Source organism: Scophthalmus maximus, chromosome 4 (assembly GCF_022379125.1).
Source record: "Scophthalmus maximus strain ysfricsl-2021 chromosome 4, ASM2237912v1, whole genome shotgun sequence".
Classification (NCBI taxonomy): domain Eukaryota; kingdom Metazoa; phylum Chordata; class Actinopteri; order Pleuronectiformes; family Scophthalmidae; genus Scophthalmus; species Scophthalmus maximus.
In genome coordinates, this window is record NC_061518.1 from 17,254,534 (window position 1) to 17,267,412 (window position 12,879).

At 41.3% G+C, this 12,879-nt stretch overlaps 1 protein-coding gene across 4 annotated transcripts in view; it reads left to right on the forward strand.

The window, feature by feature from the left end:
* Positions 1-12,879, forward strand: part of LOC118302636 (MAM domain-containing glycosylphosphatidylinositol anchor protein 1) — a 149,342-nt gene that overhangs the window by 44,928 nt on the left and 91,535 nt on the right. For all 4 annotated transcript variants that reach the window (XM_035628940.2, XM_035628939.2, XM_035628942.2 and 1 more), the window contains one exon: positions 11,873-12,047. In XM_035628940.2, coding sequence (XP_035484833.1) covers positions 11,873-12,047 — 175 coding nt within the window. The remainder of the gene's footprint in view (positions 1-11,872; positions 12,048-12,879) is intronic.

Genomic DNA, 12,879 nt, shown 5'->3' on the forward strand with positions numbered 1-12,879 from the left:
CCAATTTGCCGTACTTGGTTATTGGCTGCCTCATGAATTAGATTTACAACTGTGCAAGTGTATTACATAACACGCGGCATTGCAAAGGCACTGGAATAAAAGTTCTGACCAATTAGCAGTGATCTTAGACAAATGTGTTGTCTGCAATTGAAAAACAAATATATATATATATATATATATATATATATATATATATATATATATATATATATCTGCCTTGGAAAAAGTTGTTCAGTGATTTCAAAGTGTGGGAGCCCAATTTTTTTTTTTTACTCTTTTTCTTCTTTCACAATGGTTTTGGAAAAGGGACTTGTGATACTTTACTTATCTTTGAACAGGACTCCAAAATTTAAAATAAATTCACCTCATGAATTTGAAAAAAAAAAAAAATACTAGGGAGAACTTTTTTCTTTTCTTTTCTGAGGAGTTGGTATTGGCCTCCATGGTGTTGGCAGACACACAAGGTGTTTACGTTGTCTGGATGCCTTGTTATTATTTATGGACATTCTCCGCTAGTGTGAATGTCCTCATGATGCATTACTGTATTTACCCTTCAGAGAAACAATATGCTTACAAATTTGACCTGAAAGCATCTTAATGCTTGTATTGATAAACATACCCACAGCAGATGGCCCACACTGAGTCTTTAAAAAAATTACAGCTTCATATTTTATTAAACAGATAAGTCGTTTCATAGCAGCTGAGCATCTTTTATCTGTCTGGCTTCCATCTTTGGGAGAGCTGCGTGCGTCCCACATTTTGATGGGCTTTTTTAAGATCATAGGAATATGATGTATGAGTTCTGATAGGCAATGTTTTTTCTTCATCTTCAGTCTGGATGTATTACTCGAAAAGACCGTCATACTTTGTGTTATGTTTTTAAAGTATGGACCACTTTGCTCGCAAAACTCAAATCCATGCCTTTTCTGCCTGAGATGATTTCGACTTCCCCGTCCACTTTCTTCACATCCCCTCGTTCTTCACCTCCCTCAGAAAAAAGAAAAGGGGGATCCAATTTATCCATATGAGGCCAGCCAAATAAACAGCTGCCTCACCGAGAATGAGTCTGATTGAGGATTTATCCGATCTTTTATCAAGACTGATTGTTTACTTTTGCCTGAGTTGGATTGGATTGAAAAGGGAGCTCTCATCCTGATCCTCACAGAGAAAGAAATCTAATGTTTTCTCTGTATGTCTTTCTATTTCTGTCTTCATTCCTCTTTTATTTTATTTCTCCTTGTGCCTTTCTTCTTTCTCCACTTCTTTCATCTTTGTCTTATATCTCCACACTGATCCTTTTCTTATATCATTCCTGCTGCTGTCTAGCTAATTTCTGTATCCCTTTGCCTCTTTCTCTATTTGGTTTTTCAGCTTTGTCTGTCTTCTATCTTTTCTTCCCTTCAGACCGACTCCAACAAGCCATACATTACATCAGAAACCGTTTGTTCACCTGAAGGAGCAGCTCGGTTTGGCTAAAGTCAGATTTGTGTACATATTATAAAAACAAAACAGCTGGTTGAAACCAAGTTTCCTCTATCTCTGTCTTTCATTAAGAATACAACGCGAGCTCCATTTAAAAATATATGTGGATGTTTTTCAGGACACTTTCATAGCTCTAGGCAACAGAGGGAGGCAATGATATGCAATGATTACTGTCCTCCTGCCAAAAACTTAGATTATATCCATGAATATGAAAAGAAAGAAGAAAAAAAACCTTGGTGTTAGAGGTCAAATAGAAGGTGCTTGTAGCATCGCTCAAGTTAACTCCAGGGACATCAGACCTTTTAGTTAACAAAGCACTGTAGTCTCGCTCACAAAGCTTTTCTTGTTACACACACGCGCGCGCAAACACACACACACACACACACACACACACACACACACACACACACGCAGACGCACTCTCACATGGCTTCTTCAAGAACACAATAGGAGAGTAAATGGTTTTTCTGAAAGTGATTCCTACCTCCTTATTATTTATTCATGGGTCTGCTGGTCATTGCAACCTTGAGACTGCGTGTGTGTGCACACGGGCATTTGTGTGTGTGTGTGATTCTATAAGAGAGGCAAAGGTGGAGGGAGCCATAGAAGAGAAAAGTGGAGAGGCATAAAAGACGTGGGGTGGGATGGAGGGAGGGGGATGAGGGTTGCGGTTTGGAAGGCGGGTTTTGATTTCCGTCCTTGAGGGGTGAGTGGAAGGCGATCGATAGTGGGGCTGAAAGAAAGGCTGATCGGGTGGCAACACGAAGCTGCACAGGCACTCAGTAGGAACACAAGCTAGATGCAAATAAGGTCACTGCATGACCCCTAAATGCACGGAGAGACAGAAAAAGAGAGGAAGAAGAAGGAAGATCAAGAAGTAGAAAAAGGGGGATCGTTAGACAGGTGGTAATCGGAGGTTGAACTGAAGAACAGACACGGTAGAGGAGAACAGACAGAGATATTAATGGAGTAACATGAGAAGATAAGAAGAACATGCAGCGTCTTTAGACAAAATGTAGAAATATATACTATCTCCGTAGAGCTGTGTCAGTGCTGGAGAATGTTCTGGCTGCACCCCATATCAATCTGTTATACGGAAAAACAAACAAGCTCTGGCTTTTTTTGTATTTCTTTAATAAACCAATTACAACCATCTAGGGTGGCACTAAGCACAGGGTATAGACACAGAGACATGTTGCATTTTGGGCCTTTAAAATGACTAACTCCCAGTCAAGAAAACGCCACAAAAAACAGATGAATGTAAATAGACGACCACAGTGCACATCGGGTGAGTCAGACTTATGTCGACTTGACACATCATAACATTTATCGTAAGACATTTCAGAAAGAGAAAGCGAGAGCTTACTTTGGTGATAGAATTCCCATTAAAATCTTAAGAAGACAATGCTTCGATGTGCAAGATGTTACCACCACAGCCATATGGTTGCATTAATGAAATGTGTGTGTTTCAGAAAGTAAGTAAATGTAGCGCTGACAGAGAAAAAAAGTGACAATACCAAAATGAAGAGAGACAGATGAACATGGGTGATGAGCAGCGCGCTGTGCAAAAAGCACGATGACCGCTGAATAAAGACAAACAGGATGGAGACATAAGGATGAGCTGTTATCTGGTGTTTATGTTGTTTGCTTTCAAGAAAACAATAAAAATACATCTACCATGTTTACCCCCATGGGCCTTCCACTTATGCTTGAAATAGAAAGGGAGCTAGAGCATTTTGTCTGTAGCAGATGTTTACCTATGGTAATTCAGTCTTTTGGAAGGGCAGAAGTAGTTTGAGCCAAATGTTGCACAGACAAGACGCAAAACCTGCAAAGCCAAAACGTGCCCTGTGCCTCTGAGAAGTTTTAGAATGAACCCAGTTATCTAATCAACTTTTTTTTTTTTACAGCAATCCCTTGATGGAGACAACTTTCGCAATGTTGCTTTTCGTGTTGTGTTTACTTTGGACTTTATTTCAAACAGACACTAAAAACACAATGGCACCGAACTGAATCAGCCGTGTCTGGGACCGAGTGTGTGTGTGCGTCTTTGTATCTGTGTCCTTGACTACTTGAGACAGTGTGCGAACAATGGCAGAATCAAATTAGATCTGCAAGCAAAAACAAAGACATTTAATATCACCGGTGATGAGTCTGGAGGCCCAACACTGTGCTTCGCTCCTCTATACCTTGCCTATATGTAGGCAGTATTGCTGGCAGCTGTCTGCTGCCGTGGTAACGCACTGCTCTTCACAGACGACCCTCTCTCTGAGGCTAAAAATAATAAAGATAAGGTCTGATTATTTGTATGTGTACTCATAAGGTTGACAGAAATGTTGGACAAAAGAAGATGATGCATTTAATAGACAGACAGACAGATAGGTAGGTAGATAGATCGATAGATAGATGTTGCATTGTCTGATAGATATCAGGAGTTTACCGTTTACATATGAAGAACGCAGCAGGAGATTGTCCGAGTCAGACACTTTCACAACAGCAGGACCATTTCTGGAACATTCAGGCGAAGGGTGTTGCCGGGATGCCGAGTGTCCGCTGGCTTGCCGTGAATCATCCAGAGACTTTCCTGCTGTATTCTCACATGGGCTCACTCGTTTGCACACACATTCTGGACATTTTGCTAGGGGGCTGGCAGGAAAAGTCCCGGGGGAACATCAGGACATTTGTATTCTCACATACAGCCCCTCCGGAAAATTTCAGGGCATGCCTGAAAGCTGCTTTAGTACTTACACCCTCAATGAATCCTAAAGGTAGACATCTATCAAGCTGTTTTTACTTATCAGCAGCATGGCATCATCGTGACACTCAGCAATGACATCATCCTGATCTCTGCGCGCGCACACACACACACACACACACACACACACACACACACACACACACACACACACACACACCGATGGGGAGAGCTCAAATTTCTCCACCCCATGCAATGCTTGTGCTAATGAGCCATCGCTCGTTACAACATCCAACATGGGCGGAGCGTGTAAGGTAGCTGCTGACACTGTGGTCGACATGGCTGTTTGGAGAGAGCTGATTCCGCCTGCCGCTGTTTGTTCCGCTCTGACTCGAGCCATCTGATGGTCAAGTTTTTATTTAAAGTGTTTAGGATAAGTTAATTCAGATGATGCCATGGAAAACATCTGTTGAGCTTCGCTGTCACATTAGATGACCTCATGATCACATTAGATATACGCGTTTTTAAAGATCTTGATATTATCGTAAATGCTGATCAGTCTTCTGCTTCCTGTAATTTCATCGCAGCCGCGGTGTCATATGACAGATGCAGAACGAGCGATAAAGGCCTTCATATTGTGTGACAAGGTTAGAGAGAGAGCGATGGCAGGTTCAATATCAATGAGTCAGTTTTATTGAGTGATTGCAACTGTTGCCCTCTTTTTAGGCACATAGAAGCGGGAAGCATTAACTGACTCACGTTAAGAGCGTATTGATGTGAAATCAACCCTTTTCTTTTTAACAATAATCAAATCAACTTCCCAGGCCATTGGCAAATGTTGATAAATGAAGATTGCATAATGAAAATAACGTTTAACTGACTTTATAATTAAATATTCATCTTATATTCAATTTTGATTTCGACTGTCAATCAGCTCTGTTAAATGTTTGCTCCACACTTCGCCTCATTATTCACTATTTCTCTTGTTCACCCGACTATTTTTCTTCTTCTCCTCTTCACCCTCTCCTCCTCTATTTTACCTCTCTTAAATTGTACTTTCTCTTCTTCTACCAAATCTGTTGTCTCACATGTTTTTCCACATTATAGAAAAAAGAAAGACAAGTCTCGCACATAAATCTCTTTTCAACACACGCCAAATCAGGACCGTAAAATTCATTCAGGCGTTTATGCTTGAATTAATATTTATTGTTCACTTATTGCTATACACCTCCATGTCTCCTCTCAGTGACAGATAATTAAAACAGATATTTCAATGGACAAATTGGTTTTGTTTTAGTCTGTTTGTCATCCACACCTTGTCACTTCCAGTCTCTCAAGTGATCCACAGTTTGCAAAGCAACAATTGGACTATTTCTCTAGTGTCTGTTTAAACTGCTATTATCAACCTGCGCTACTCCTGTTTTTTGTCATTTCTGCTTTTTTTCTATTTTCCTCGTTCCCACACTTTTTCGCTCAGATGGTGCATCCTCATTCTTGTTTGTCTCAGTGCCTGTGAAGGTTTGGGTCTGCATCCGTGCCAAGTAGTATTCCCAGATAACAGGATTACCATCTTAAGCCTATTCGCAGTAAGTGAGCCAGTTGGATGGATAAAGCACTGTATCGTCAGCTCTGCTGGAGTTACATCAAGAAAAGAGTTAGAAAAATTGTAGACGGCAGGCCTGGCAAGCTCTCGGTGAGTTACTGAGAGGGAATATAACGGATTGAAACCCTGTAACACCCCAGGAAGCGGCCGAGGCACAGAGAGGGGGCAGCATGGCAGACCAAACATTGCAGTGATGTCGAACAAAGAAGGATTTAACTTTCATGGCAGCATTGTGCTCAGTGTTTATACTTTGTGGTTTTGTGTTGATGGGGAGTTACATTGAATATGTATCTTGACAACTGTGTCAACAAAGTAGGCGAGATGTTATTGTTTGCTGGTCATTTGGCTCATACTGTTGTAATTGCTTAGACATGAATGTAAATCTGATCAAACTAGAAGGTTCACGTCATAACCTGCATCATAACAATTCAGCATCAGATTAGGCCAGTTTGTTAGTTATTATTTGTGACTTCAGAATTAAGGTTTACCATGTGTTGTTGTGTCGGGGTGGCAGTTTCCACTTTAGACAGAAGGGCAAAAGGGTCCGACAGCCATTGGACCGTATCTGCTGCATCCTGTTGTGATGTGTCACTCCGAGGAGGCTCGGAGACAGATTAGGACGGAGAGGGGAAATGTGTGTGTGTGTGTGTGTGTGTGTGTGGTGTGAGTGTGTGGTGTGAGTGTGTGTGTGTGTGTGTGTGTGTGTGTGTGTGTGTGTGTGTGTGTGTGTGTGTGTGTGTGTGTGTGTGTGTGTGTGTGTGTGTGTGTGTGGTGTGAGTGTGTGTGTGTGTGTGTGTGTGTGCGCTCTCTGTGTGTGTGTGTGTGTGTGTGTGTGTGTGTGTGTGTGTGTGGTGTGAGTGTATGAGCGGATAGAAGAGCGATGTTAAGAACAATTTAAAGCTTAGAGACAGAAGGGACAGAGGGAAAGAGAGATGAGAAGAACGGTAAGACACACAAACTTAAAAAAATATGGCGAGCGGTGGGAGACAGAGGTTTGGACAGACAGCTGCAGGCCACTGACCTGTCAGTACCGTTGCCACACATAAGCCATTGCCCTCACCACCTAAAGCAAGCAGCACACACCCTTCTCTCCTCATCTCCCTCTTTCCTTACGAAACTACACAGCTCTGCTCTCTTGAAGCTGGAATGTGTTGCCGGTTTATTCGGTTCATGCGGCTATCCAGTACAACAGTTCCGCGATAAATCCCGCCTTTATGAGGCTCTTAATGCTTCGACAGTGTGTCAGGGAGGTGTTGATTCAACTCCATGGTCATTTTAGAGGTTGAGCATTGAAAGATGTATGTAATATTTTGTCCAATGAACATTATAAGCTTCATTAAGTTAGGTTTTATTGCTGGGTTGTTGTATTGGATTGCAGTGGATTTTGCAGGGTTTACATAGCTAATAAACTGACACCTCAGTGTATTGTTAATATCCATCTGTATTATGGACCACAGGTCATTTACTGTGGCTAGAGATGCTGTGAGCTACTGTTATTATTAAAAAGCTGACTTGCTTGTCAGGCCACAGCCTGGTTGAGAGTCCCAATATAGTTTTTTCAAGTAATTCATAACAGTTGGAATCCACAATGTCAATTCCCAACGCCTCGACAAAAAACTATTGATATTTGCTGCCGTGTGAACACAACTGGAGAGAAGTGCTCCCGAATGTTCCAAAACTAGCTGATTTCTGTTTTAAGCCTTAAAAGGAAAGATGTGTGTTTTTCCAAACTGAATTTCAAACCAGATTATATTAGTTACATTGTTTGGAACCAATTGAGCTGTTGACCAGCAAAAATATGGTCTGGAGTCGATGGTGCAGTATTTCAATGTTTTTTTTTTTAGGGTGCCTTATCCAGATTGTAATATGTTCCTACATAGGCAAGAGGCCAACATGCATACTTATAAGATCTTCGTTACACACATGGATGATCTGTGCCCTCTGCAGAGGAGCATGTTTTCTTTTTATCTGGCAAATCCCCAATTATAATTGCAATTTGACAAGGTTCAAGTGCACCTGGCTTTTAAAGGGAATAAGAGATGGGGCTCTGATTGGTCTGTTGCATGTTACGCCTGAAATTGAAGTAGCAAAAATGTATTTGGACACACTTTAAAGGCTCTTCATTGGTTTGAATTGTTAAAAAAGAGCCCTGAACATCACATAGACTCAAATATCTTTACTGGGCTCATTTCATATTCATGTAAGTAGGCAGCACAATACATATATGGTTTTAACTGGGTAAAGTGCGATGCATTGCTTAGGGTCAAATATTGTGTAATAGTGAATTATTGCGAACGATGATTGCAAAACATGTGACCACTAATGGAAAATTTACTAGCCCGCTTGGCTTTGGTCAGTTTTTTAGTGCATTATTCTATTACCAATTTGAATATGAGCTAATGGCACCATCCGCCCACCCTCCCATAAAATACACAAAGTGGTCCCTAGCTTCCCCCAGCAACACTCTGACAAGGCTGTTCTCTTCGGTTTCCGTTCTCCCGTTGAAACATCTGTGTCCTCGACAGCATGCAGCTCTCCAGCTGTATACAGAAACAGCAAACGAAACCTGCTGTATTTCATGTCGAGCTGCATCCCAGGGGGATCCCAAAGCGTTCCCTTTGCATACCATTTCCAGGTAAATGCAAGAGCTATTATTACAAAGGCCTCTGACTCAACAATTGCATCTTTGTGGTGGAGGAAATCTGGGAAATCAGTGAGTGAATGGTTGTGAATTTTCATACAAGATCTGGTGACAAGTGAGTGTTTGGCTTCTTACCGTACTTTGTGAAGAACCAAAGGAAGGGGAAGAGAAAAGCATTCAGAGAGGGATAAGAGGAGGCAAAGAAAAAGGACAGAGAGAGATATCCAGACCTATCCGTGGAGACCTGGTCGGAGAAAAAAGAAAGAGCAGCGCCACATGTCTGTTGAAGGAAGAGAAAAGAAATGTGTGGAGGGAGAGGTCAGAGAAAGAGAGCACAGGTGATGGTTCTAAGCTGCTGGTGTCACCAGGAGATAAAGGCTCCTCTGCCTCCTGGCTGTCATCTGCATTGCACACAATATCCCCTTTATTCGCAATATCACCTCTCTCTATTTTGCTTCATCTGCCTCCCCGGTGGAGCAACTCCCAGTGTGAAGCACTTTTTCTCTTGCCATCACACCGCTGCCAGCCATACTTTATATATATCGTTTCCTCTCATTCTCCTTTTTCCTTTAACTCGCTTTCACTCGCTGAAAAAAGAAACTATATCTCACTTACACATGCAGTCTTTTATTCACACACACACACACACACACACACACACACACACACACACACACACACACACACACACACATACCCTTTCCTTACCTCCGTATGTCTCATCAACTAATGCTGCTTTTCTTTCCTCACACACTTTGTTGCCTATCGTGCATTTTACCCCGATATTCTCCATATCCAACAATACTCTTTGCAGTGTTATTCTCGAGCTAAATCCAAATGCTGCTTTCAAACCCATTCACTTTCTGTAATCCTGTGATGTTATTGTGATGATGTATTGCACATACACCCTCCTGATTTCATGCTCAACCTCTTTTTTCATAACATTTCACTATATACATATGGCAAAGGGACACATCAGTAAACATGCAATAACTGCTTTTTAACTATGATATATTTGTATTTTACTTCCCCTGTTCCAAAGTCCCCTATCACATAATCTTCCGATTTATATTATTCTAAACTTGAACCTAATCTTTATGTTCCTGAACTCTAATCCAATGAATAACTCTCAAATGATCCCCGTCCAAAGCGGGAGCAAACAAAATGCCTGTAATTTGTAAGATTTCCACTCATCTTTTAATCCTTGAATAGAAAGGATAAAAGAACCCGAACACAGATGCACACTTCATGCTCGCTTTCTCTCCACCCCCCCCCCCTTTTCTATTTTTCATTTGCACACACACACACACACACACACACACACACACACACACACACACACACACACACACACACACACAAACTGGATTCACTAAACCATGGAGAGACGGGGTTCGGTTCATTGCTCACCTTGGCTGGTTTGATCAATGGCAGTCCGCCTTCTCCAAATCCCTCCCACAAACAGAGCTGAATAAACAGACACGGGGCATTTACACAGGCCCTGATAATCCACTAATCCATACAACCTGCTTTCTAACCAGCACACACGCACACACACACACACACACACACACTTATATGCACGGTGCATATGGACAATGATACAGTGTACATTTCCAGGGAGGCAAGCAGACAAGTGTGCATGGAAGCAGGACTCACACACACTTCTACACGCATACATTTGCATGCTACTCAAACACACATACCGTGTCAGTGACTTTTGCCCATCATTGTCTCCGACCTCCTCAGGAGGACATGGTTGATTGTCTTGTCAGGGTTCATAACAGACAGAAGGGTTAATAGGGATTAATGGACTGAACACACACAGTTGCGCGCACACACACACATACAAAAGTGAGAATTACATTGCCGTGCTGATAAGTATACAGGCTTTGATGCAACTTTGGAGTGTGTGTATGTGTGTGCTGTGACATGTGATTAATCGAGTGAAAGTATCATGTAGCTGTCTACTGCACAATGTTGGCACAGCTAGATGGGATAATTGAAGCATGAAAAAGCCATATAGCATTTGTCAAAACTCTTAATGGTCTGAGTTTAGCGTCATGGACACCGAGAGCACAGCACGCAGTGTCATTACTTTCCATTCTCTGGAGCGGACAGTGATTTGATCACCAAGATAAAAAGGATTAGTGCATTTATAATTTTGTCCAGTTACTCAGGCAATTTAATGACCTGCCCAGTGACAATAAGATGCTATCTGACTTACCCCTGCAGTTTTTGTCATTTCATTTACATTATATAGATATGCATTACAAAACTCGAAGCCACTTCAAGGAAACTCATATGTTTGACAGTATTTTTATACAGGGTGTATTTGAATTATTCATGGGGCACGAGCTGCGGTTTCTGGCGCTGGAGTATTCAGTGGGTTTCTGTCAACATATTATTTATTCACTTACATTTGTTTACAATTTGCACATTAAAAGCACCTGAGAGGAAATGTCATAAAAATAGATAAATAATAAAACAAACAAACAAACAAACAAAAAGAAAAAAACAGTGGAGCATGACAAAGTGCAATGGAAACACACTTGGTGTATAAATGACTACACCAATGACTTAAATATAGCATGTGACTTACATGTCCACTCAAGAGACTGAATTAGATGAAAGTATCATGTCTGGGCGGAGACAGTAACTTCCCTTCAATGAACACATTAAACAATTATGAGTGCCATATTTATATCATGTTTTATATATATATATATAGAAATATATTATTATTATTATTTTTTTGTCTCTTTTAGTTATGTCATCTCATCTAACTCACTTTGGCACATCATATTGCATCTGACTGGAGTAGCACAACCAGTACATCTTGATAAACAATATCCCAAAATTCACATAATTGTGGTGAATGGAATTGATTTGTTAAAATATGAGCTACATTTGGATGAAAACCTGACTACAGGTCAAAATTACAAACTAAGGGGGCGTCCTCATCATGGAAACAGTATTTACAATTAAGACACTTATCAACCACTAGACGGTTTTGTCTGTGGAATGTAAATACATTTTTTTAATGAACTATAATAGAGGCAGTGAGTCACTGCTTTTCAACTTCTAGTTACTCTTCAATCAAGGTTATAATTGTCTATTGAAGAACTGCCACTCATTATACTTGGTTACACAATGTAACTATTACGTGTTGTATTTTTTTTGTGTAATCAAGAGTAACGTGCATTAACCAGCTTAAACCGAGATTTGAGCAGATAGGCAGAGTGAGTTCTATTTCCATGGTTGTTTACAGTGTTTTTTGAGGTTTTGTGAAAATCATCTGTCAAAGTGCCTTTCTTTGCCGTTCACTCTGTTGCCATCTCAACTTTCTTCCATTACACTTTGACTGATTCTGTCCTTCAGCACGCCTCGCTTTCACCAACAGCGTCTTTGTTAATTCAACATTTTCCTCCCTCTCCCTCGCTCTCTTCAGGTTCGGTGGACGAAGACGGCTGGCAGTGCATCAGAAAAATTCCAAGAAACATCCATCTACAACGAGACGCTGCGTATCAAGGGCATCCTGAGGGTGCAGGGGGGTCGCTACTACTGCAAGGCCGACAACGGGGTGGGGGTGGCTGCCATCAAGTCCATCCGCGTAGATGTGCAATGTAAGTGGGCAGGAAGAAAGAGAGAGAGAGCAAAAAAAAAACTCCTTCCACTTCTAGACCACATCAGACTTTCACTACAGCCATTCCCACTTTAGAGAAGACCACGATAGGGAGAGATGGAGAGATTGGAGGAGGAAAGATGAAAGGCAGATTGGATGGATGGTGAGATTTCAGGTGGGAATGGCTTCCAGGAGTATATGATGATTTACGGTGGAGATGATGAAAAGCATAGTTGGGGGATTAGGGGGAAAGAGGATGGATCAAGTAGAATTGCAGTATTAGGAGAGGGTATAGATAAGAGGGTGCAACACATTAAAAACTAACATCTCATTTCCAATAGACTTTATGCTTATAGAATACCATCAGTTCAGTTCATGACTAATGCAGTGGCCCCTAAGAGGCTACTTAGGGAAAAACAACCTGTTTTGTCACATACTCCTGGAAAGCAGTGAAGTCTGTGGGATATATCCAGAGTTTTACAACAGTTAGTCCAGGCAGTACGGGCTCCCTAACCCACTGTTTCTCAACGTACCCATGTCCCCTGGACTCTAAACAAAAACTAACAACCAAAACAGGTTATCAACTTTAATGTTTATTGCTGTTTATTTCCGTCATGTCGTCCGATTTCGACACCGCCTGCCACGACTAGGTAAACAACCAATGGGCTGATTGTCAAGAGATTACATCTCCTTTTCAGACCTTGTTACGGGTCATTTTACATGTAGCTGTTGTCAGGGGCTGTGTAGCAGTTGCTTTGTTATTGTTTTTAAAAAAAGTTGCTCTAAATTATGTTATGAGACCCTTTTATCTTTGACACCAATATTTATCAGAC